We start from the raw sequence: 26212 nt of genomic DNA, 5'->3' as shown, positions 1-26212 counted from the left end.
AGAGGAAGCCGACGCCCACGACGTCATTCCGGCTTTTTAGACCGCTGGTGGATGGAAAAGAAGCTCCACCTCCTCCGTGGCTGACTGACGCGGAGTTGAGCGTTTCCGGGAATCTGTCCGTCGCGTCAGTCAGCCGCGGAGGCGGAGCCTCTTTTCCATCCACCAGCTGTCTAAAAAGCCGGAATGACGTCGGGCGTCAGGTTCCTCTGTCTGCGGCTGTGCGCGAAGGTGTGCCCCGCCCCCCGGCCACTGACTGATCAAGAAATGATGAGATCTGCACATGTTTGGCTCGTATGGTCTTAGCAGGGGTATGGTGGCGGCTTCTCAAAAGCACCATAGACGGGTCCATAGAGGGCAGGTGCGTTGGGCGTCAGCATATAGCAGCCCCCTTGTTCCTGGGACCCTCCCTGTGATGGAGGCTGGGTGGGAGCGTGAGAGGGCGGCTGGGTCTGGCTCTCGTGATCAGACAGGCAGGTGGTGGACGTCAGACCTCCCTCTAGGCCTTGCTGTGGTGTGGAGGACGGGTGGTAGTTGTGATGCTGTTTGGAAAAGAGAGGGTTATTTTGGGAGATGTGGTTCAGTGGGTGACTATGCCACTATACAGCAGAGGTAGCGCAGAGGAGGGGTGCCATGTGCTCGCTGAAGTACCCAGTTAACCCATTTCCACCGAGACTGATTCTACAAAATGTTCTTCTAAATCATGACAGTTTTCTAGAAAAACCCATGTTTCCGTCAGTGGTTCTCAAACAATTTCATGTCAAGGACCCCCAGAATTATAAGTATTTGGCCACCGACCCCCATCTGAAAATATGTTGTTCCAGGGACCCCCCCAGAAGCAATGATTTGAGTTTTAAAAAAAAACGTTGGCTCTGAAAGAATATATATTCAAAGATATTCAAAAATAGCAGACCTACAAGCTCGTAACAAGCTTGTAGATCTGCTATTTTTCAATAGCTAAAGTATAACATAATGCTTTGTTTAAAACACCAAAAGGGGTTCCCGCCCAAAATGGATTAAACTACTAACTAGGGCAACCGTGGTGGAGGTCATTATATATTTAGAGTTTCAGCATTTCTCCGTTAATGGATTTATTTGTAGATATCGTGTTTGTATGACATTTTCTCCATTTGACTAAAGGACCACTTCACCACTTTTCAACCTATCTTCATATAATTGGTCCTCACTAAAATACCACTATATCTGGGCTGTGGGCAGTTCAGAAACCCGTCCACCAGTTTCTCAGAGTTAGGCAGATTTCTTTTTTTGTACAATATTTTTTTGAAAGAAATATATATTTTTATTATCGTGAGAACGATGGCTTCCATTTTCAGAAATAGAAAGCCTGCCGTTTCTATTAGCATGGATTTCCCATCGATGATGTCACTGGTGGACGGGTATCTGAACTACCCACAGCCCTCCTATGAGACACAGGGCTGTATTTTGCGTGTCTTAAGTACCAGGTCTTATTCCCTAACTTGAGTAAACTAAAGACCTGGAGGCGTGATCAATGCCATTTGGCTATTCTGAGTGGCCAAAGAGCATTGATCACGCCTCCAGGTCTTTAGTTTACTCAAGTTAGGTAATAAGACCTGGTACTTAAGACACGCAAAATACAGCCCACAGAGTAGAAAAAATGGTGCTGTTTTATCATGAACATTATAGGACCAATTATCATTAAGTGGTGAAGTGGTTCTTTAAAACATTAACCAACTAGAAAACTGGAAACAGAATCAAACATCAAGGAATATGTATATGATTTGGTCCTCATTGACTTGAACGCAATCTCAAAATGTTGTGGAGAAGTGTAGATATGTAGACGTACCTGCATGGGTATCTGATCAGTGGCCATACTCTGACCGAACGCTAGGGGGGGATATAGAGCGGCGCCGCCCAGAATTCCGTCCCCACCACCCTAGGGGAGGGGGGGGTTATGGTTAGGGTTTGGGGTCGGAACTACAGAGAGGTTGTTCCAGTGACTCAATGCACATACAAAACTGCATTTTGGCACAGTTATTATTATTATTATTATGAATTACCTGGCTGTGATTCCTCCTCCTCCCATGTGTCTCAAAACGTAAAAGTTTAACCACATTATCAGCAGCGCTGGTCAAAACTCACTGACCATCTGTAAGTTAGCCTATTCTATATAAAATGTACAACACCTGGGCAGTTTTCAGGAGAGGAGAGGGTTGCATGTTTTAAATATGTAGTTAGTGTTGGGCTGCAAAACCCATACCCCCCCCCCCCAATTGCGCCGCTGTATCTGATAGTGACGATCTTTAGACTCACCTGCATGGGTATCTGATAGTGACGATCTTTAGACTCACCTGCATGGGTATCTGATAGTGACGATCTTTAGACTCACCTGCATGGGTATCTGATAGTGACGATCTTTAGACTCACCTGCATGGGTATCTGATAGTGACGATCTTTAGACTCACCTGCATGGGTATCTGATAGTGACGATCTTTAGACTCACCTGCATGGGTATCTGATAGTGACGATATTTAGACTCACCTGCATGGGTATCTGGTAGTTTGGGTAGGCAGGTAAAGCCTGTCCTGACGGACAGTAGCCTGTATAGGAGACCATGTGCTGGTTAGGGTTGTATAGGATGTGTGGAGGTGGAGCTGGGCTTGGACACAGCTGAGACTGAGTGACCGGTTTCTGATGGTGGAAAGACAAAGAGCAGACAGAGATAACATCAGGACAGGTAGAAGTAGAGGCGAGTACAGTACAGTACCAGAGCAGGTGTACCGTACGCTGCCTACAACCTTCTACGGAAAAATGTAACTCCCATGGATGGATATGTATTATAAAGCATGTCTCTAAGCCTTAGCCATAGTGACTGGCCCTATAGGTCGGAGCCAGAGGTCCTGGACAACTACCAGTCCTAGAGTGTCGCAGTCCCGCCCCCTACCAGGGCCCAGGAAATGATTCTCCGTTCATTTTCCTCAGACATTTCAAAAAGGTATTTATTTAAAGACGTTTACGCCGCGGACAAATTCAACTCGTGACAAATCATGACAACAAACACAATTTTTTTGGGCCGAACAAAGAATTAGAAAGAAGAAAAACACTTTCTTTTGTTGTTTTTCCTCTTTGTAATTATTTGTTTGGTCCAAAATATTGTGTTTGTTGTCATGAGTTGTCACGACTCGAGTTGGCTTTGACCGCGGCGTAACCGTCTTTAAATAAATACCTTTTGAAATGTCTATGGGGAAAAATGCATTAGGAATCATTTCCTGGGCCTGGCGTCGTCATGAAAGGGGGTGGGACTGGGCCTGGCGTCGTCATGAAAGGGGGTGGGACTGGGCCTGGCGTCGTCATGAAAGGGGGCGGGACTGGGCCTGGCATCGTCATGAAAGGGGGTGGGACTGCGGCGCTCTATAGGTCGGAGCCAGAGGTCCTGGACAACCATCAGTCCAACTGCATTCATGCCACCGTGTATACGTCAAGATCACACATTTCTATATCATTATCAAATATGGCTTCACCATAACAAATCTATGCATTTTGAATTTTGATGCATTTCAGCATTGGTTCTATGCATATATTAGGAAACAATTTGATGTGACGGTTAGATTGAAACGACACATTAGAATCATTAGAATTAATTTATCCACTTGCAATTCCAAAAGTGTACAAATTGCACGATCACGATGAACAAAAACAAACAGCCAATCCCTGCTCACCAAGTCCTTATAGGCCCCCAGGATGGCGGCAGTGACGATGCCCAGAAACACGCCCATCACGTTCAGAACCACGGAGGTCCACAGGAGACGATGCAGGTGGATCACATCCGAGCAGCCGCTGACGCCCGTGAACTCATAGTACTTCTCGTTAGGACTAGAGAGACAAGGACAAGCATGGTTAACTAGTCCACTAGTTTACTAGAACTCATAGCACTGGTAGTTCTGACTAGAGAGAGACGGACAAGCATGGTTAACTAGTCCACTAGTTTACTAGAACTCATAGCACTGGTAGTTCTGACTAGAGAGAGACGGACAAGCATGGTTAACTAGTCCACTAGTTTACTAGAACTCATAGTACTGGTAGTTCTGACTAGAGAGAGAAGGACAAGCATGGTTAACTAGTCCACTAGTTTACTAGAACTCATAGTACTGGTAGTTCTGACTAGAGAGAGGATAAGCATGGTTAACTAGTCCACTAGTTTACTAGAACTCATAGTACTGGTAGTTCTGACTAGAGAGAGAAGGAGAAGCATGGCTGGGCATTAAGCATAGTTTACTAGTCGACTAGTAATCCACTAGTCGACCTTGTTGGTACTAGTTGACTAGTTGATAAGAAAAACAATAGTCACCAATGTACACAGCTTTTAAATGTACAGAATACAGATATATTTTTTTACATAATAGGTAGTTAAACAACTAGTCGACTAGGCAACTAGTCAACTAGTAAAAATGACTATACGTGAATGCCCTAAGCGAGGATAAAGAGAGAGGACGGGGGGTGCGTGTGAGATCAGAGGCTATATAAACATATTTGCTGTTTTTTCTTTGTCCCAAAGGTTTTATACCAAATAAATGCAAAACCTTTGAAATAGTGCTGCCATCTGTTTCTAAAGAATTTCCCAAGTTAACCTTTCTTACGTGAATGTATAACTATTTCTGACAGCAAATGCACAATTCTTATGATTTTTGTAAGATTAGATTTCTCTAAGTTGCAATGTAACACAGCTCCGTTTAAACATGTCCTCATTCCCTTTTAATTGTACATACATCATTTAGTTTTCATTGTATTGTTCCACTTTTGCTTTGACAATGTAAACGCATGTTTTCTCATGCCAGTAGATCCCCTTTGGATTTAACTGAATTAACAGTCACACAAACACACATACAGTAGACACACGCTTCTAGACTGTATTTTTTACAGTCTATGATTCATACACATGGACAGGGAGGTTTAAACACCACAGGCTCCAGTGAATCTTACTTCTCACAGCTGTACAGGTAACAGCAGTAACAGGTGTTGCTTCTCACTTTGAGCGTACAATGTTGTGAGCTCATTGCTCTGCATTTCACCTGCAGACACACAAGAAAAGACGTTCAAAACATTGTCTCTGGAGTATAAGGTGCAGCATCTAATCGAACTAATCAATTGAATCAATTTGCACATTTATTGCACATAATAAAATCTAATATTATTTTATTATTTATTATTTATTATTATTAATAGCCAATCTACAAGCTCCCAATGAATTGCATCTTAACTTTTTGTGAGCTTGTAGATCGGCTATTTGTTTTGTGTAAAATCGTTGATATATAAAATATTAAAGAAATTAGCGAGGGGGAACCTGCACAACTTGATTATTCAAATAATGAAAAAACGAATCGATAGAATAATCACTAAGGAAATAATAGGTTGCAGCCCTACTGAGGAGTAATTAATCAAGAATCCAGAAGCTAATTGGCTACAGTTTAGAGAAATAAACACTTGAACCAAGGTACAGTATATGGAATTGTCCGGGTGACATAAAAGCTATTTAGAGTAAATTAGTTTTATGGTTGTGGTAATTAAATGTGTCTCTAAGAAGAGTAGTAGAGTACACTGGATGGCATCCAAGTTCTATCGTCCATGAGCCCGCAAACGCATCTACTGACCACTAGGTGACACTATAGGCTATAGATCTGTACAGTATGTCCACAAAATGTGCTCCATACAGACCTCAAATACACGTTGAAAATAACACAAGGCAAACATAAATGCAGTGCACAATTTTCAGGACAATCTTGACAATCTTGACTTGGCATATATATATATATATATATATATATATATATATATATATATATATATATATATATATATCCTCAAAAGGCGCTGGAGATGGATAGGCCATACTCTCCGAAAACCAGCCTCAAACACCACAAGGCAGTCCCTCAAGTGGAACCCCCAAGGGAAAAGAAAGAGAGGTCGGCCACGGAACACCTGGCGCAGAGACTTGGAGGCAGATGCAAAAGCTATGGGCCACACTTGGGGACAGCTGGAAGTGTTGGCTGAGGATCGGGATGCTTGGAGAACTCTTGTCCACGGCCTAAACCCCAGAAGGGGTAATAGGCGTAAGTAAAGTAAAGTAATATATATATATCCAGCATGGATTTCATGAAAAACTATCTATGGTAGGCTATGGTGTATTGAGGTGTAAGTTCCCCTGTGTGCATTTACATGTGCGCGTGTGTGTGTGTGTGTGTGTGTGTGTGTGTGCATGTGTGTGTGTGTGTGTGTGTGTGTGTGTGTGTGTGTGTGTGTGTGTGTGTGTGTGTGTGTGCATGCTCAAATCACCTCGGTATAGTAGTTGTCGAAAGCATAACCAGATCCACTGGTGTAATAGTCACATCCGTTCTGGAGCATAGGTCTTGTATCCTAAACAACATTGTGAAGAACAAACACAAAAGGATTTAGTTTAGTTTTAGGATCAGGCAAATAGCAATTAGAATATTACTGACGGCTTATGATTTTTGAAAAGAACACCCCTATACCATAAAAACATGAGTTAAGAGACAATCAGATGGCGCAGGAGCGAGTACCTGCAAAGGTGGGCCTGTTGCGATACCCTTATCGTATTTTGCATATACCAGTGTTTCCAAAAAGTTGCCCGAAAGCTTGTAACCCTCAGGCTAGGGTTAGAGAAAAACAAAACAAAAAGTTATGCTTTTTTTAAACTATATGGTTACCTTGTTGTGCACACTCATTTCCCAGTACAGAGGGAAATAAGACACATTTATTAAAAAGTAGTTTTAGTTTACGGATATGAATGTGCCTTTGACATTTTTACTTTCTCTACAAAAAGTTTGAAAATCACAGGATTGGAAATATCAGAATAACAGTTTTCTTAAAAAACGATGTTTCTATGTCAGTGGTCACTGCTCAACCTTTTTCATGTCAAGGACTCTCAGAATGATCTGTATTTGGCCGCTGGACCCCATCGGAAAATATGTTGTTCCAGGGACCCCCCGCCCCAGAAGCAAAGATTTGAGTTAAAAACATTCACAGTGAAAGAATATATATTAAAAGATTTGCGACACATTTTCACGATTTTTCAAAAAATAGCAGATCTATGCTCGTAGCTCGGCGCTACGAGCATCTCTACAGTATTCAATGGCTTGGTTTGCACTGCTTCCCTGCCCCAAGTTTGACTGGAATGTTTTAGGTGAGCTGGACTTGCTTTTCTCAGTAATGCCAGTAGTCCAAAATACTGTTTATCTCTAAGCGATAGTGATGACAAGACTACTGTAAAACTCAAAGATAACTCAAGTTAAATAATGATCTAATCAAATAAATAAATAAATTATTCCATCTAGATTTCAGACAAACACCCAAATAAACTCACTATAAATAATTTATCAGCTAATCCAATTAACTAGAGACTGTGGCAAAAGTATTTAAAAGGAAATGCACCAAGCCTTATTTTTACATTACATCATATGATGTCGCGTGGTGAAAATCACGCAGATCTACAAGCTCATGTTGCATTTCAATTTGCAATGACTTGTGATCTTGTAAATCTACAATTAAATAACAAAAAATATGTGGGGGAACAAATCCCAAAGATAATTGGAAAAATATAAGAAATCTGTCTATAATGACATGCCCAAAATAGGGATGCCAGGTTGAAACCCCAATCTGGGATATCTGTTTTTTTAAATGGTTTTTTTGTTGTGGCTTTCAACCTTTATTATATATTTTTTATGGCTGACAGGAGATGGGGAGAGAGATGGGGGGGGGGGGTGACATGCAGTAAAGGCCGTCGGGATCGGGAGTCGAACCCGCAGCACACTGCCAGACTGGATTACCAGACAAGTAAGACGCGCAAACGCGGGAAGCGAACGCAGCTCGTACATATTTGGGTTTTTAAGTTTTTCTTTTTTTTAAGTTAAGTTATTTTTAAGTTAAGTTTTTAACTTAGCCATAACCATATAAGGAGTCCCCAAAGCAGCTATACGTCCAAATATGGAGTGTGTTGCATCAATCACAAACAAATCACTCAGCTCCATATATGGGCACAAAAGCGGGACAGACAGACAGACAGACACAGACATGATCTGCTAGGTCTCATAGTAAGTGCTCACTGCGTTCGCAACAAGGTGCCTGGACCGCTGAGCCACGGCCCAGGCCAATCTGGGATATCTTACATGGTATTAGTGTTTAAAGGAAACTTTCAATCATCTCTGCTGTACTGAAGGTTTTCCTGGAACTGTGGGGCCGAGCCACCGTACTGCAGGCTAGGCACCGATTGGCTGAATCATGATGGAGTAGACCTGGGTCACACTGTGTCTGATTACATCTGAGACTATTCTATTACTAAAGCCTGAGTAAAGCAAGGCTGGGCAACTTTGACCATGGCGAGGGCCAATATATGTCCACGCTCACTGCAGATCGAGGGCCACAGTGCATGTTACTGTCGTAGCAAAAACAGCCGATCTACAAGCTCAAAACTTTTGAGCTTGTAGATCGGCTGTTTTTGCTATATTTGAATTGAAATCCTGAATATTTTTGGGCTATTTTTTAATCTTGGAATCCTGAAAAGTTACCTTTTTATTTAATTTCAATGTTCGGATATTAACCTGGGACGCCAGTTGACCATGTAATATGGACTAAAGTGACCTGTGTGTGTACTTGTATTTCTTTTTTTATTTATTATTAAAAAATATATATATATATATATGCCTATATATATATATATATATATATATAAATTATTTTCTTATGGGAGTTGAGAAGGAAGAGAAATATAAATAACTCAGTGTTTTCTGTCCTCTACGTGGGAATGTTCTCAAAGTTCCACAGATGTTTGCATACATACTATAAACTCTGCTGCGATGATCCCGTCAATAATGGCACAGAAGAAAGAGGAGATGACTCCAATACTGATGAATATGATGGATGCCGTGAGCTGGGAGAAAGAAAGAAAGAAAGAAAGAACGGAGAGGTTTGATGAATGCTAAGGTTAAACAAATGTATTAATTAAGCAATGAATTACAGAAGACAAACCTCACTCGTAAGGCTCACAAATACAACAGTAAAACACACACACACACACACACGCACACACACACACACACACACACGCACGCACGCACGCACGCACACACAGTATCTGTGCTCGCTTGCTCTCTGTTAGGTTTGCTGATTGCCGTGTCCAGCATGCAGGATAATAAAGGAAATGTACAGCTTCTTGTCCCATCAACCACAACGTGTGCTGTGGCAGATTTACAGACATGGAGGTGAGCTGGGCCAACGCCATGACCTTTAACACCTCCAAGTTCAATCTAATTCCCCAAACGTCTCTCTCTCTCTCTCTCTCTCTCGCTCTCTCTCTCGCTCTCTCTGTTGCACGCACGCACGCACGCACGCACACACACGCACACACACAATAATCAAAAGCCCACGTGAGACATTGTTTACCCGTAAAAGTGCAACATAATCATCTCTGAATCCCCAGTGGGCTCCATCTCTTATTGGCCAGGGTTAAACACAGACACCCACCAAAGCACATTTTGACAAAGATACAGATAAATGAGCCACTCACAAATAACTCTACTACAAACATTTAGACCCTTAATTACATTAAAGTGTGGTGTGACACCACACCAAGTTTTTGTCTTTATTGTATGTGGGTGTGTGTATGACTGTGAGAGTGTGTGGGGGTGTATGCGTGTGAGTGTGAGTGTGTGTGTATGTACACTCACATAATGTTTGCATTTTATTATTATCCTGTCTGTGTGTGATCTCCTACAATTATAGCATTTATCTACTGTTTTTACTTTTTATTTACCGAGTTGGCAACACATATTGTAATGTTCAATTGTTTGTCTTTTTGCTTTCTGTATGTCCTTGTCTATTTCTGTTCGTGAAAAATGAATACAATTTAAATTGAAAAAATATTATGTGTCCTATAATCCAGGGGTTCTCAAACCTTTTTGGCCCAGGTAAGAAGGGATACATTTGGCCCAGGTTAGAAGGGATACATTTGGCCCAGCTTAGAGGGGATACATTTGGCCCAGCTTAGAGGGGATACATTTGGCCCAGCTTAGAGGGGATACATTTGGCCCAGGTTAGAGGGGATACATTTGGCCCAGTTTAGAGGGGATACATTTGGCCCAGCTTAGAGGGGATACATTTGGCCCAGGTTAGAGGGGATACATTTGGCCCAGGTTAGAGGGGATACATTTGGCCCAGTTTAGAGGGGATACATTTGGCCCAGCTTAGAGGGGATACATTTGGCCCAGGTTAGAGGGGATACATTTGGCCCAGCTTAGAGGGGATACATTTGGCCCAGGTTAGAGGGGATACATTTGGCCCAGTTTAGAGGGGATACATTTGGCCCAGCTTAGAGGGGATACATTTGGCCCAGGTTAGAGGGGATACATTTGGCCCAGTTTAGAGGGGATACATTTGGCCCAGGTTAGAGGGGATACATTTGGCCCAGTTTAGAGGGGATACATTTGGCCCAGGTTAGAGGGGATACATTTGGCCCAGTTTAGAGGGGATACATTTGGCCCAGGTTAGAGGGGATACATTTGGCCCAGCTTAGAGGGGATACATTTGGCCCAGGTTAGAGGGGATACATTTGGCCCAGTTTAGAGGGGATACATTTGGCCCAGGTTAGAGGGGATACATTTGGCCCAGTTTAGAGGGGATACATTTGGCCCAGGTTAGAGGGGATACATTTGGCCCAGTTTAGAGGGGATACATTTGGCCCAGGTTAGAGGGGATACATTTGGCCCAGTTTAGAGGGGATACATTTGGCCCAGGTTAGAGGGGATACATTTGGCCCAGTTTAGAGGGGATACATTTGGCCCAGGTTAGAGGGGATACATTTGGCCCAGTTTAGAGGGGATACATTTGGCCCAGGTTAGAGGGGATACATTTGGCCCAGTTTAGAGGGGATACATTTGGCCCAGGTTAGAGGGGATACATTTGGCCCAGTTTAGAGGGGATACATTTGGCCCAGGTTAGAGGGGATACATTTGGCCCAGTTTAGAGGGGATACATTTGGCCCAGGTTAGAGGGGATACATTTGGCCCAGCTTAGAGGGGATACATTTGGCCCAGGTTAGAGGGGATACATTTGGCCCAGGTTAGAGGGGATACATTTGGCCCAGCTTAGAGGGGATACATTTGGCCCAGGTTAGAGGGGATACATTTGGCCCAGGTTAGAGGGGATACATTTGGCCCAGCTTAGAGGGGATACATTTGGCCCAGGTTAGAGGGGATACATTTGGCCCAGGTTAGAGGGGATACATTTGGCCCAGGTTAGAGGGGATACATTTGGCCCAGCTTAGAGGGGATACATTTGGCCCAGGTTAGAGGGGATACATTTGGCCCAGGTTAGAGGGGATACATTTGGCCCAGGTTAGAGGGGATACATTTGGCCCAGGTTAGAGGGGATACATTTGGCCCAGGTTAGAGGGGATACATTTGGCCCAGCTTAGAGGGGATACATTTGGCCCAGGTTAGAGGGGATACATTTGGCCCAGGTTAGAGGGGATACATTTGGCCCAGGTTAGAGGGGATACATTTTTCCAAGTATCCCCTCATACTCCGATAAGTATATACTGTACTTACAAATGATGCCATTGTAACTATTTGTATTAAAACTTTTCAATCAAAGTCACAACGTGCTACAACATTATATTACTACATTATGTTACTACTGTCCTGTGCACACTCACATGCACATTCCCACACTCAGACTTCAGCGACCAACACACTTTTACCTTCAGAATGCATGCTTGGCTCAGTTGGCTGATCACAGATGTCTGATCATAAAGTTTATCGTTAAGCAACCTTTTACTGCCTAGTCAATTCCTCCTTCAGGACAGAAACTTTAGCCTACTGTACAAACCTGGCAAATGATACATTGTCTGTGTGTGTGTGTGTGTGTGTGTGTGTGTGTGTGTGTGTGTGTGTGTGTGTGTGTGTGCATGTCTGTCTGTCGATAAAATAATACATTGTCTGTGTGTGTGTGTGTGTGTGTGTGCATGTCTGTATGTCGATAAAATAATACATTGTCTGTGTGTGTGTGTGCATGTCTGTATGTCGATAAAATAATACATTGTCTGTGTGTGTGCATGTCTGTCGATAAAATAATACATTGTCTGTGTGTGTGCATGTCTGTATGTCGATAAAACAATACATTGTCTGTGTGTGTGCATGTCTGTCGATAAAATAATACATTGTCTGTGTGTGTGTGCATGTCTGTCTGTCGATAAAATAATACATTGTCTGTGTGTGTGTGTGTGTGTGTGTGCATGTTGTCTGTCGATAAAATACATTGTCTGTATTTCATTATACTCGGTGGTGTACAAGTACACCAAAAATAAATACTCCTTGTCAAATATTACTCAATTAATAGTGAAAGTTGCACTGTTACATTTGTACTTTATTCATATTCATTACATGATTTTTTAAATAATCAAGTATTCAAAAGTACAAATAAGATAACAAAGACTATTTTCTTTCACCATATTTGAAATAGAACAAATTCATATATACGTGTGTATATATATATATATATATATATATATATATATATATATATATATATAAGTATAGCAAATATATGTTATTATGGGTATGATTTAAACTGTGTATTGTACTTTTTTGGATCAAATTCAACCAACCAACAAAACTAAAATGTACTCTCAACTAATAAATTCCCTCCTGGAGACCTTATGTCCATACTGTACTGTACAAAATTAAAGCCATATTGTTTATCTAAATGAGAGTGTGCAAATGAACAAAAATATGTACCCTTACTGGTCTATTTTGTAACCAAATGTGTTGAATTAACACTGGCAATTTGACAGTTTATGGGCGAAAGATCCAGATGATAGATACAGTATATGGAGGTAAAGATCTGTAAAGTGTTCTGGTTGAATGCAGGCTTTATCTAACCGACACGAGGCCAGATCCTCCAGTTCATTAGAGGGTAAATGACTCTGCGTTTATGGGCTGCCTGTGGGAGCTGATGAGGCCAGCATTGAGCAGCATATACAATAGACTCTGATAACTGCATTAGTTCGCATTACCTCAGCGCCAGCTGCCAGCACATAAAACATCCTAGCACACTCCCTCATCCAAAGTAAAACAGCCTAGCACACTCCCTCATCCAAAGTAACACATCCTAGCACACTCCCTCATCCAAAGTAAAACATCCTAGTATAGCACACTCCCTCATCCAAAGTAACACAGCCTAGCACACTCCCTCATCCAAAGTAAAACAGCCTAGCACACTCCCTCATCCAAAGTAACACAGCCTAGCACACTCCCTCATCCAAAGTAACACAGCCTAGCACACTCCCTCATCCAAAGTAAAACAGCCTAGTATAGCACACTCCCTCATCCAAAGTAAAACATCCTAGCACACTCCCTCATCCAAAGTAAAACAGCCTAGCACACTCCCTCATCCAAAGTAAAACAGCCTAGCACACTCCCTCATCCAAAGTAACACAGCCTAGCACACTCCCTCATCCAAAGTAAAACATCCTAGTATAGCACACTCCCTCATCCAAAGTAAAACAGCCTAGCACACTCCCTCATCCAAAGTAAAACATCCTAGTATAGCACACTCCCTCATCCAAAGTAAAACAGCCTAGCACACTCCCTCATCCAAAGTAAAACATCCTAGTATAGCACACTCCCTCATCCAAAGTAAAACAGCCTAGCACACTCCCTCATCCAAAGTAAAACATCCTAGTATAGCACACTCCCTCATCCAAAGTAAAACAGCCTAGCACACTCCCTCAGCCAAAGTAAAACAGCCTAGCACACTCCCTCAGCCAAAGTAAAACAGCCTAGCACACTCCCTCAGCCAAAGTAAAACAGCCTAGCACACTCCCTCATCCAAAGTAAAACAGCCTAGCACACTCCCTCATCCAAATAACACAGCCTAGCACACTCCCTCAGCCAAAGTAAAACAGCCTAGCACACTCCCTCAGCCAAAGTAAAACAGCCTAGCACACTCCCTCAGCCAAAGTAAAACAGCCTAGCACACTCCCTCAGCCAAAGTAAAACAGCCTAGCACACTCCCTCAGCCAAAGTAAAACAGCCTAGCACACTCCCTCATCCAAAGTAAAACAGCCTAGCACACTCCCTCATCCAAAGTAAAACATCCTAGCACACTCCCTGTAGCGGATCCAGCTGGCCAATAAGGTTGAAGACTGACTGATGATTTTAAGTTGCTTTATTAGTGAATCACCGTAGAACTGACAAGAGAAAAGGCATACAAATGCATCATAAATAAGATACAATAAACATGCATTATCCAACATCTCATTATCAGTATAACAAACAAGTTCCAATAAACCACATAATTACATATATATATATCCCATACAATATACTATAGCTTAAAACTACCATATCAAAATGCCATATGAAAACCACCACAATAAACCTCAGACAATAAACCACAAGAATAAAACACAGTCAGACCAAATAAACATTAAAAAGAGATTCACCTTGTCCCCTTTGCAGCTGGGTGCTAATTGTTGAGTCAGTGTGTCCATGGTTTGTTCCAATTCTCCTTTATGTTTGTACGTTCCATTGCCTTTACTTTGGCTCCTTTCCATTCATAATAAACAAATGTTTGTCCTTTTGTCTCTGATGCTCAACCATGGCGGACTGTTTTAAACCAGTCTCCACCTCCACAGCTGAGCTACCTGGGTTCCAATCACCAATTATCCTTAACTAGACCCATGTCAAATTAAAGGGCCAGGAAGTCAACGCTTCCTGAACATCACAATAAAAAGGTAGACTGCGGGTCCGTTACACTCCCTCATCCAAAGTAAAACAGCCTAGTATAGCACACTCCCTCATCCAAAGTAAAACAGCCTAGCACACTCCCTCATCCAAAGTAAAACAGCCTAGCATAGCACACTCCCTCATCCAAAGTAAAACAGCCTAGCATAGCACACTCCCTCATCCAAAGTACTGCCCATTCCTTACCCAAGTGAGAATGATTTCGTTTGAGGAGTGGCTGAGTGACAGACACTGCTGCTTGGTGGTTAAGAAATTGAGAATAAAAATAAATGTCAATTGCAGTCTGCAAGATTGATGACGCCAGTCTTCACCAAACATGGACGTCAGTATGATGTAATCTCTAATTACAAACATGGATCACGTCAGGATGATGTAATCTCTGATTATAAATCAGATTATAAATCATCATCCTGATGAGACCTGTATAGCTTGCTTACCTGAGAGATCCACAGGTAAGCAAGCTATAAGGGTTGGTTATATTATATTTATATACTATATAATAGAAAATATAAATCATTTTGGTTAAAGTACAAACTAAGCTAAACTAGTAAACCCACTTTAAAAACTCATTAAACCTAAACTGAAACTGAGAAACAAAATAAAAACAAATGGAAAAACTCAAAGCTATAATAATGTTGGCCATTATTGTTTAAAGTTAAGTGAACAGTAGGCTGTACCAAACGTGGAAATCATTATGTAATTAATGTTAATTTAACACAAGTATACTTGAGAGATCTAACAACAATGAGATACTGAGTGACCATCGGTATGTAACTCCGGCCAACAGAACAGACCACTGCCTGCAAGGTCATTCAGTTTGAAATACCAATCCTGACCACAGCTGGACACACTTGTAATTAATCAGACCAGTGTGTGTGTCGAGTGGAAACCTCGTATGAATCTGATCTCAGGTCAGAATGGGTTAATCAGACCAGTGTGTGTGTCGAGTGGAAACCTCGTATGAATCTGATCTCAGGTCAGAATGGGTTAAGCACTGGACATCCCATGGCCTGGGAAGTAAAAAATATGGCCCTTATTCTTAATGGCTCCCGTGTTCTGCTCTGCTCTGCCACCACAAGGTGACCGAGGGGACAGCAGTGTGTGAAATACAGGCCGGATCCTCTGGAGCAAGAGACTATCAATGGCTTCAGTCATCAGGCAGGTACAGTACACTGCACTGGACACAGACAGTGGATTATTACCCTATTATTATAGGGACTGGAAGCGTCAGTGCATGGACAGTATAGTAGCTTAACCCATTCTGACCCATTCTATAAATGTCTTCTACATCCTGAGAGAGAGACTGAAGCGCCTGTTTCAAAAGTACACTTTTTCATTTGCCTCATTTCTTGAGAAGGCCTGGTCATTGAGGAGGAGGGCCATTTACATGTAAAATGGCCTTGTTATGATTGTTTTCGTTTTATTTTATTTTATTTGTTTCGTTTGTTTGTTCGAATAATTTACAAATATGTATGAACAGGAAGTGTCAGTTGTATTCGGTGTATTCTGTGAAATGTGTCATATAATCCCATATGGGATGGGCCAAAGTGGCATGACACGAAAATAAAAATTTCATTCATTCATTCATTCATTCATTCATCATTCCTGACAGTTTTCTGAAAAAGCCTATATGTTTCTATGTCAGTCGCTCTTCCATTTTTCAAAAATAGCTAAAGCATGACATGATGCTAACACCAGGGGTTCCCGCCCAAAATGGGTTAACGTTCACAGACTATTTGATTTCAAGTTTTTTGGAGCGACATCATTTCATGCTCCATAATCCTTTCAACCTTTTTTTTGGGGGGGGGGGGGGGGACGAGGACGAGATGAGACAAGATGGGAACTAAAGGTTGGAGTCAGGTGTGGCTTCATAGGAGGCTGGCCAGGCCTTCAATAAGAAGCTGTGTTGCGCGCGTGCGTGTGTGTGTGCGTGCGTGCGTGCATTCCTGCCAGTATAGGTCAACAATCAACATAGTATCTAGTGGCGCCCACATTTTATTTCACATAGGCTACTACTGTATTAACAGTTTGCAAAAAGTACAGAAGTACAGTTACAATAATGCTAAAAGACAACACATTAAGCCCCGAGGGCTTGTTTCCAGTGTGGTCCTATACGTATGTATTCAATTCATCAAGACATATAAAGATCCACATTGGAGCCTGCACACCTTCCCCATGTCTGACACCAAGATCCACATAATTTGATTGTTTTGTAATAATAATAATAGTACATGAATCATGTATTATTCTCCTGATACTTATACAGTAGCATGCAATGAAATCATCATTCAAAAATGTGCTGCTCCTGCATTTGAAAGATCCTGGATGTAAAATATGTTTGGGGGCGATCAGATGATCCCTGCAGTGTGACGATACGCTTAGTTGTTCTTTAATGAGGAAACCTGTTCTGCTAGCCTCTGATCATCTTACTGAGCAGGAAGGAAGGGGTGTGTGTGTGACTGTGTTGTGTGTGTGTGTGTGTGTGTGTGTGTGTGTGTGTGTGTGTGTGTGTGTGTGTGTGTGTGTGTGTGTGTGTGTGTGTGTGATAAGCGACATTGAAGCACTGCGCCAGTGTGGCAGCAGTCGTCCCATTAAAATTTAAAGCGTAGAACTGGGAGCGATGCCGGAGAGGCAGGCACCATCGGCCCTAAATCTCTTTCTATGTCACACGCGCGCAGTGTCGCACACACACACACGCACACACACACACACACACACACACACACACACACACACACACACACACACTGTATTGCGGTGTACATCCGAGAACAGGTCTAGGACCACATTAGCTATAGTATAATTTAAGCCTGATCAAGTCGTATACAACATGTTGTGAGCTTGTAGATCGACTATTTTCAGAGTGGGAAACGACGGAGTATATAAATTAAGCAGTAGCGTAACATAAGACAAAGTGATCTGACCAGGCACAGGACACCTCGTGAAAAATTCACATCTCTCTCTCTCTCACACACACACACACACACACACACACACACACACACACACACACACACACGCACACACACACACTTGTATAACAGTAGAACAGGGGTGGGCAACTTTGACGATGGAGAGGGCCACTATATTTCCACACTCACTCCAGAGGGCCACTATATTTCCACACTCACTCCAGAGGGCCACTATATTTCCACACTCACTCCAGAGGGCCACTATATTTCCACACTCACTCCAGAGGGCCACTATATTTCCACACTCACTCCAGAGGGCCACTATATTTCCACACTCACTCCAGAGGGCCACTATATTTCCACACTCACTCCAGAGGGCCACTATATTGCCACACTCACTCCAGAGGGCCACTATATTTCCACACTCACTCCAGAGGGCCACTATATTTCCACACTCACTCCAGAGGGCCACGTTGCCCATGTATAACAGTAGAATAATCCATACAGAAACATCTACTCATAATCCTATGATGACATGTGAAGGCACACTTTTCCTTCTCTAGATCATGTTCAGTGCTGGTCAAAGGACTTGAGTCAACATATAGACACTGTTGAGTCAAAACTCAGGAATGGACCAAAATCTGGTCAGCATGACAACTCAAGACCTCAGAAACTACATCTCCCAGAATGCACCAGCAAGATGGCTGCTCGTTACTTGATTAGGAGCACCTTAAAAGGAATGGAGGTTCAGTCATTCTCAAAAAACAAACGGATGCAAACAGCAAAGACTACTCTTGGGTTCTACCTCCAAAGGCACCAATGGTCGGTGATGTTGTATTGTTTTATTTACACTTATGTATGCACTGCAGTACTGTGAGTTGTGGTTAGAATCAGGCTAATTGTGAATAGTAGGTTAAACTGTTTTTCCGTTTGAAGTGGGGAAGGAACACATTAACACTGCAGTATTGCCTTCATTTCTATTGACAAGTTTAAAAGTATAACTTTACAAAATAAAATGTGGACAATTCATGTTAAAGGTTTAAAATGCCTTGTTCAATTTAGAGCTGATCTACAAGCTTAACGTTCAGCTATTTTCTTTAACTACTTTTTCAATTTAAAATACTAAATGTTTACTTAAACTTGAATCATTTATCCAAGCTTAAAGGGTAAAGTACTTTGAAATGTTTAATTTGTTTAAAATGTTGACTTTAATATGTTAATTTAAAAGACATGTAATTTAGGCATTCATTGTTTAAGAACACTTAATTGTTTAAAAGACTTGATTATTTAATGTTTAAAATCAAGTGGTTAAAAAGAGAACCTGCTGTTTTTGAAAGGATTATCATTTGTTGTTTGGCAATGTTGTTAATCTTTGTTTCTTTGTGTTCGAAGGTTTTTCAACCTAACTGAAACGACCAGCCAATCATCAATGAAGCCAACACTAAGCTTAAAAGTTGGAGAGAAAAAAATCATTGGATTGAGTTGGAAATTGGAGTCTCGTCCTTTGGAGTAGAACAGAGTTGACTTTACAGTTGCTCCTTCTCTGCCTGGAGGTTGCTCCACTGTGCTGCCATATAACTTAAACTGCTTAAACTATAAACTGCTGCCCGTTAACAAAGAATTCCTCGTCGTGCTCTTGTTGCCATGCCTCAACTTGAGCCTTGAGGGTCTTCTCTATAACGTGGACAAACTTTTCTGTACATCCAACCTGTGCTTCTGTTCTTTAAGAAGGTTCCCTCCTCTGTTGTTCAGCCTGGAGGGATCATTAATTGGCCTTTTTATCAAGCTCCATGAACCGTTCGAACAGTTCGAAGTTCTCTTGCCACCGTGTGACTCCCTCTGTGGTCCTCATAGTACTTTTTTTTTATCCCACGATTTTGTAACCCATTTTTCACCCCTGTGTCAATTATCTAATGTGATCCTGGGCTCTACACACCCTCCGCCAACCTGGGGAGAGCAACGGACTTGAACTCATACTTCCTTCATGCCTGAGTGTCCAAGTTGCTCCTTTACACCTGACAGGGGGGAGTTTCCCTGGTTGGCTGTAGCGCGTGGAAGGAACATGTTATTCCAACCAGTTCCTTTCCCCTCCATCAGGCTGGCCAGAGGGAGGCAGTTTAGATTACTGCATGTTTTTTGTGAGGGTACCTACCCTAGGGGACACGGGGAGAACATGTGAGGGTACCTACCCTAGGGGACACGGGGAGAACATGTGAGGGTACTATATCCTAGGGGACACGGGGAGAACATGTGAACTCCACACGGAAAGGCCCTTTCGCCAACCCCGCCTCGGGTATGGGCACTGATGACGCGGAGGAGGAAACACGCCGCCAGCACCCACAGCGTCCCGAGCGGGAATCGAACCCAGGACCTTCTAGCTGTGAGGCGTCGGCACTATCAACTGTGCCACCGTGCCCCCTCATAGTACTTGTTGAGAATCACCACCTCTTGTTCGTGCAGGCAGAGAAGGTACTCTGTGAAGTCGTCATCGTAATAGGCAGAGAAGGCTTGTTGAGAATCACCACCTCTTGTTCGCTGCTTCTCGCTGTAGTACCACATGTCCCACAACAGGACAACCTCAGTGCTGATGACCTGATGACTAAATTACAAGTGAACGTTGCTTTGTCAAATTTGTAATTCAATGAATGTATACTCGACTACTTGCTTAAATATATTTAATATAATATTATATAATATTATAATATAATGTATATGTATAATATTTCAATATATTTCAATAAAAATGGCCTCATTGTGAGCTTGCAGATCTGCTTCTTTCATTATATTTTAAATAGGACTTAAGATAATTTCCTTTTCCCCTACCTAGATGTGGTGAGTCAGAAGTACAGTATTTGTCTGGTGCAGTTAAAGTACCCACAAATACATTGTATCTTTACTTGAGCTTTTTGTATGTAACCTCGACACCATACCCCAGGGGTATATTTAATTATTATATTTTGGGGCATGTCATGTGATCTACCTGCAGCCTTTGTGATCAACTGGTAGATCACGATCTACCTTTAGGGCACCCCTGCCATACCCTGATGGAAAATGCTGTTTTACCCTATGTCGGATACAACGAAATGTACACATCACTGCTGCATCAATAAAAATAAAGTGTTTAAAAAAGAAAAGCTCAAGTACATGTCCTTTGTTACTGTCCACCTCTGCTCATGTTAGGTAAGGGTTCTCAAACATAGACCCCCAAAATGATACATAATATTAAGGGTGTAACGATGTAATGATTTTAATTTATAAAAATCAAAGTATATCGATATGTAAACGGCAAATATCGTTTAAGATAAGTATCGTTTGACTTAAGTAAAAGATAAGTATCCACACTTCCGTGGATACAGTATAATAACATTAGATTAAGCAAAGAAAATGGTTATTCCGTTATTCTCCCTTAATCGATAACCGTTATGACGTATAGCCGGCCGCTGAAATAGGCTAAAAGTTCAATTGAACTGTTCCTCATTTTGCTGGGGAACCCTTGGACCCTCGCCATGCACCCTATAGGAGGCCCTGCACCCTATGTTGAGAACCGCTGGTGTAAGGAATCCACGCAAACAACTCTCACACTGGGTTTCATGTGTTTGGAAGACAATACCACTGACACTAACCTATGATAACACCATGCAACTCCTGGTAGTCACACCAAGCAACTCCTGGTAGTCAAACCAAGCAACTCCTGGTAGTCACACCAAGCAACTCCTGGTAGTCAAACCAAGCAACTCCTGGTATTCACACCAAGCAACTCCTGGTATTCACACCAAGCAACTCCTGGTAGTCAAACCAAGCAACTCCTGGTATTCACACCAAGCAACTCCTGGTAGTCACACCAAGCAACTCCTGGTAGTCAAACCAAGCAACTCCTGGTAGTCAAACCAAGCAACTCCTGGTAGTCAAACCAAGCAACTCCTGGTATTCACACCAAGCAACTCCTGGTAGTCAATGGCATTTTCATTAACCAGTCCACTGGAACTACCTGGTACCGTCTCTTATTTTAATTTAGGTGAAGAAGTCACTTGTTGAGGTAATTTCCTTTCCTTTGCTTAGAACTGGTCCCAGACAAACTTTTCCGCTTCAATCACTAATATTATGATTTAACCACTTAATTATTAATTGTCTTCCGGTAATGAGAAACTAACTTATGTAATTAGGAAGAAACCTGAGGTATTCTACAAGATATGGGAGAATTTCTTGAACTTCATTAGGCGAGGTGATATTGAAGAGGCTTTGGATGTATAGTGGTTAACTGAGTAGTCAGCTGGGGGGTGGGGAACTGTGATGGACATTGTGTTTGTTTAACTGTATGTAATGTGTTTTATTTTCGTTTTTCGTTTTATTTTTCGTTATGTCATTATTTATTTATTTTTGTTTTGTATTTATTATTGTTAATTCATTTCGTGATAAGATTTTGTTTGTATTTGTGCTGCTAGAGGGATGTGGGGGGGGGGAATATATGTCAATTGTTGAAAATACTTGTGTAATATAAAGAAAATTAATAAACATATGTTTACAAGCTCACAATGTATCGCAGATTGTACATTTGTAGTAATTCCTTTGTACTATTTTGATCATTTTCACATGATAATGACATGCCAAAAAAAGATGGAAACCAGGTTAAAAGTGGTTAGGTTACTATTACAGTAATGGTCTATCAGGAGCTTTAGCTAGGATGTTGGTTGTTATTATATTTATGTCCCTGTCTAAAATAAAGGAGATGTGTCAGCCATTAGGCAATACTAATACAATTCCCTTCCTTGTCATTGATGTCCGGGGTCAATCACGTTCACTTAGCTCCCCACAAATCCAGTCATGTTCACTGAAGAGGACGCGAGGACCAGGAGAACATGAGTACGACAGCATAAGGTAATCCCATTTGTTGCTTTCTCATAATAGCGCAATTTCCCATAAACACTTTAGTGAATTTGTAATGTCTGTAACACAACCCTTTTAAATTATTTATGGTATGCAGTGCAGGGCACATGTTCCCAGAACAGTGACCTATTTTAGAGAGTGATTGCAGAGGTCATTAGGACTACCAAACTCTCAAATGTGTATGTGACCTCACACACACACACACACGCGCACACACACACACACACGGAGTCTGTCCCCGTTACAATGCGCTAGACCCCTGGGAGATGGAGTCTGTCCCCGTTACAATGTGCTAGACCCCTGGGAGATGGAGTCTGTCCCCGTTACAATGCACTATAGACCCCTGGGAGATGGAGTCTGTCCCCGTTACAATGCGCTAGACCCCTGGGAGATGGAGTCTGTCCCCGTTACAATGTGCTAGACCCCTGGGAGATGGAGTCTGTCCCCGTTACAATGCACTATAGACCCCTGGGAGATGGAGTCTATCCCCGTTACAATGTGCTAGACCCCTGGGAGATGGAGTCTGTCCCCGTTACAATGCGCTAGACCCCTGGGAGATGGAGTCTGTCCCCGTTACAATGCGCTAGACCCCTGGGAGATGGGTTGCTGAGGTGGAGCGCCACACCTACCATCAGCTCCCAGTACTTGCCGCACCCAAGCCGTGCTGCTCATACGCTGAGTTGGCGGTGCCCGGGATCGAAACTTGTGGTTCAAAGGCAAGAGTTTTACTGACTGAACTACCCGGACACTAACACTAACTATCCTTTTACCTAGAATAAATGATCACAACGGGCCCGGGCAGCTGGCGTAGCTGTCTGGGCTGGTAATCCAGCGCGTCGAGGGTTTCAGTCTCGACCCCGACGACCTTTGCTGCATGTCTGTCACCCCCCCCCCCCCCCCCATCTCTCTCCCCATTTCCTGTCAGACTACTGTTCACTCTCACTGTTTGCCAGATGTGTTCATACTATTTTCCCCTTTAGACATTGCTTACAATCACTGTCCTTTCCCACACACACACACACACACACACACACACACACACACACAATCAGACTCACCATAGGTCTGCGATTCTCCAAAAGATGGATGCCAACAATACCCAGGAAGGCTCCAAAGCTCACCTGGAGAGGGGGGGGGGGAGGAGAGAGGGGGGGGGGGGGGGCGGGTTAAAGAACAGGTGATTGAGAAGGAAAGAAAAAATGAGAGCGACATGGAGACAGGATGTAGAATGATTCATCACTATAGTTCCTGGTCCAGACAACTTTTAATCCCCATGTTTTATATATTTATAATTTATGTGGGTCGAGCCATGGCATGTAGGCCTATTGTGTTTGTCACAAATAACAAATAATGTGAGTGTATGTGTATGATGGATACGTGTTAATAATGTGAGTGTATGTGTATGATGGATACGTGTTAATAATGTGGCTGTATGATGGATACGTGTTACTCACTGTAATTCCAGGATAGTAACCAGCAACAGGCACGTTGTCGGTCCGCGTGGCAGAAGCCAAGCCCACGGCCAACACCACCATGGACAGACACAGCAGGGCGACGGTCATCCACAGAGCCGTGTTCCTCCTCTTCCAGTACGTGGCTTCAGAACACAGGGTGATAAAGGACACACTCGGCTTCAGAACACAGGGTGATAAAGGACACACTCGGCTTCAGAACACAGGGTGATAAAGGACACACTCGGCTTCAGAACACAGGGTGATAAAGGACACACTCTGCTTCAGAACACAGGGTGATAAAGGACACACTCTGCTTCAGAACACAGGGTGATAAAGGACACACTCTGCTTCAGAACACAGGGTGTGATGCATGGATGATAAAGGACACACTCTGCTTCAGAACACAGGGTGATAAAGGACACACTCTGCTTCAGAACACAGGGTGTGATGCATAGATGATAAAGGACACACTCTGCTTCAGAACACAGGGTGATAAAGGACACACTCTGCTTCAGAACACAGGGTGATAAAGGACACACTCTGCTTCAGAACACAGGGTGTGATGCATAGATGATAAAGGACACACTGCTTCAGAACACAGGGTGTGATCATGCATAGATAATAAAGGACACACTCTGCTTCAGAACACAGAGTGTGATCATGCATGGATGATAAAGGACACACTGCTTCAGAACACAGGGTGTGATCATGCATATATAATAAAGAACACAGGCCTAGTGAAGCCTTATACAATATGCACACATATACACCACTATCTACTAACGTCTCTAAATGTTTTGATGATTTGAACATGGTGGACCCTCTTGTAAACAAGTGTAATGCTTTAATTGGGTCCACTCACAGTTAACAGTTTTTGTATTGAGTTGTGCTTGAAATGTACTGTAATTCTGCAAACTGTTAATAAATATTTCAATCAAACAATCAATCAATCAATAACCTTCTTTGATGCAACAGCCTGTCTATACAAACAAGCAGCCTATATCCTTCAATTATTAATTAATCTCTTAGTGCATTATTTTAAACATTCAAATGCATTACAATAGCCTAAGAAATGTAATTAATTTAAAACAATTTGTTCCAGAGAGTATAAGCTAATGCAAAAATAACGTTCTTATTATTAGCTTTTAATGAAAAATAAATAAATATATGTGCAGGATATATTCGCAAATCAAATGAAACAAATACTTTTATCTATAAACAAAACAACAATTAAGCAACAACAACACTCGTGTGTGACGATAGTTGTAAATAACCTGCTGAATCCAGTACTTCTGCGGTTGTTTGTACAGTTTGTTGAGTTGTCTGTACAGTCTGTTGGGCTGCAGGTGGCTGGTGCTGCTGGTGCTGCTGCTGCTGCTGCTGCTGCATAGCCTGCATTTTTCCGGATCACAGCGACAAATTATCCAGAAGTTGTCAAACAGAGATAGATGTAGGTGAGGATGCAGCCCAGAGGATCCTATAATGGAGAGCAGACAACACTTCACATCACCCGCATCCTATTCTTCTCCTCGATGGTTGTGCCTGCAGCCCCGCTGCCTCCTGGACGGTCACTCACAGGTGCAAAAGAAGTGGTGTGCGAAATCTGCCGAATACTATAGTTCAGTTCTTATAATAATCCGTGCATATGACGGTGCGGATTTGTGTCAATTTACCACGTTTGCTTTAAACTTTTTAATGCTACTGATAATTATCTCTACTGTTCTTTGACCACGGCGGTATAAATACTCCTCTGTGGGTTCCGAGTCTTCCGACAGACTGAGGGACAGACGATCAACAGCAACCAACGAAGAAAGGTGAACATAGCAGCTACTACTATATCACTCTCTTAGCCAATCAGCAGCAAGATGTAGTCTACCTCTATTCGATCAACTATTTGGACTGGAGTAGGCCTAGTTCTTCTTGAGGGAATGATCAACTATTTGGAGTATTCTTGAGGGAATGCGGATTCATATAGAAGTTTACCTATTTATTTATTTTCAGGGGTGAATGTGTTGTGGTTTTGCACGGTCCATCCATCCATCCATCCATCTTCAACCGCTTATCCGTAGTCGGGTCGTGGGGGCAACAGCTCCACCAGAGTGCTCCATATACTTCCCTCTCCAGTTTAATGTGTAAAATAAAATCCCATGATGTAGATTAGCTAAGATAGGCG

General features: G+C 42.4%; 1 protein-coding gene across 1 annotated transcript; it reads right to left on the bottom strand.

Annotated features, from left to right (window-relative positions):
* Window positions 1–299: 299 nt before the first annotated feature.
* tmem255b (transmembrane protein 255B) lies at window positions 300–25437 on the bottom strand (the record flags this gene model as incomplete). The annotated part of the gene is made up of 10 exons (XM_080762608.1): window positions 300–539; window positions 1823–1912; window positions 2518–2667; window positions 3696–3849; window positions 4957–5045; window positions 6307–6387; window positions 8828–8917; window positions 23644–23706; window positions 24040–24216; window positions 25369–25437. 10 exons carry the CDS (start codon window positions 25435–25437, stop codon window positions 300–302), a joined length of 1203 nt encoding a protein of 400 aa, XP_080618734.1.
* Window positions 25438–26212: the final 775 nt, after the last annotated feature.

This window comes from Protomyctophum bolini (assembly GCF_963924005.1).
Source record: "Protomyctophum bolini genome assembly, chromosome: 1".
In the NCBI taxonomy this organism is placed as follows: Eukaryota; Metazoa; Chordata; class Actinopteri; order Myctophiformes; family Myctophidae; genus Protomyctophum; species Protomyctophum bolini.
This window is presented reverse-complemented; position numbering and strand designations above follow the sequence as displayed.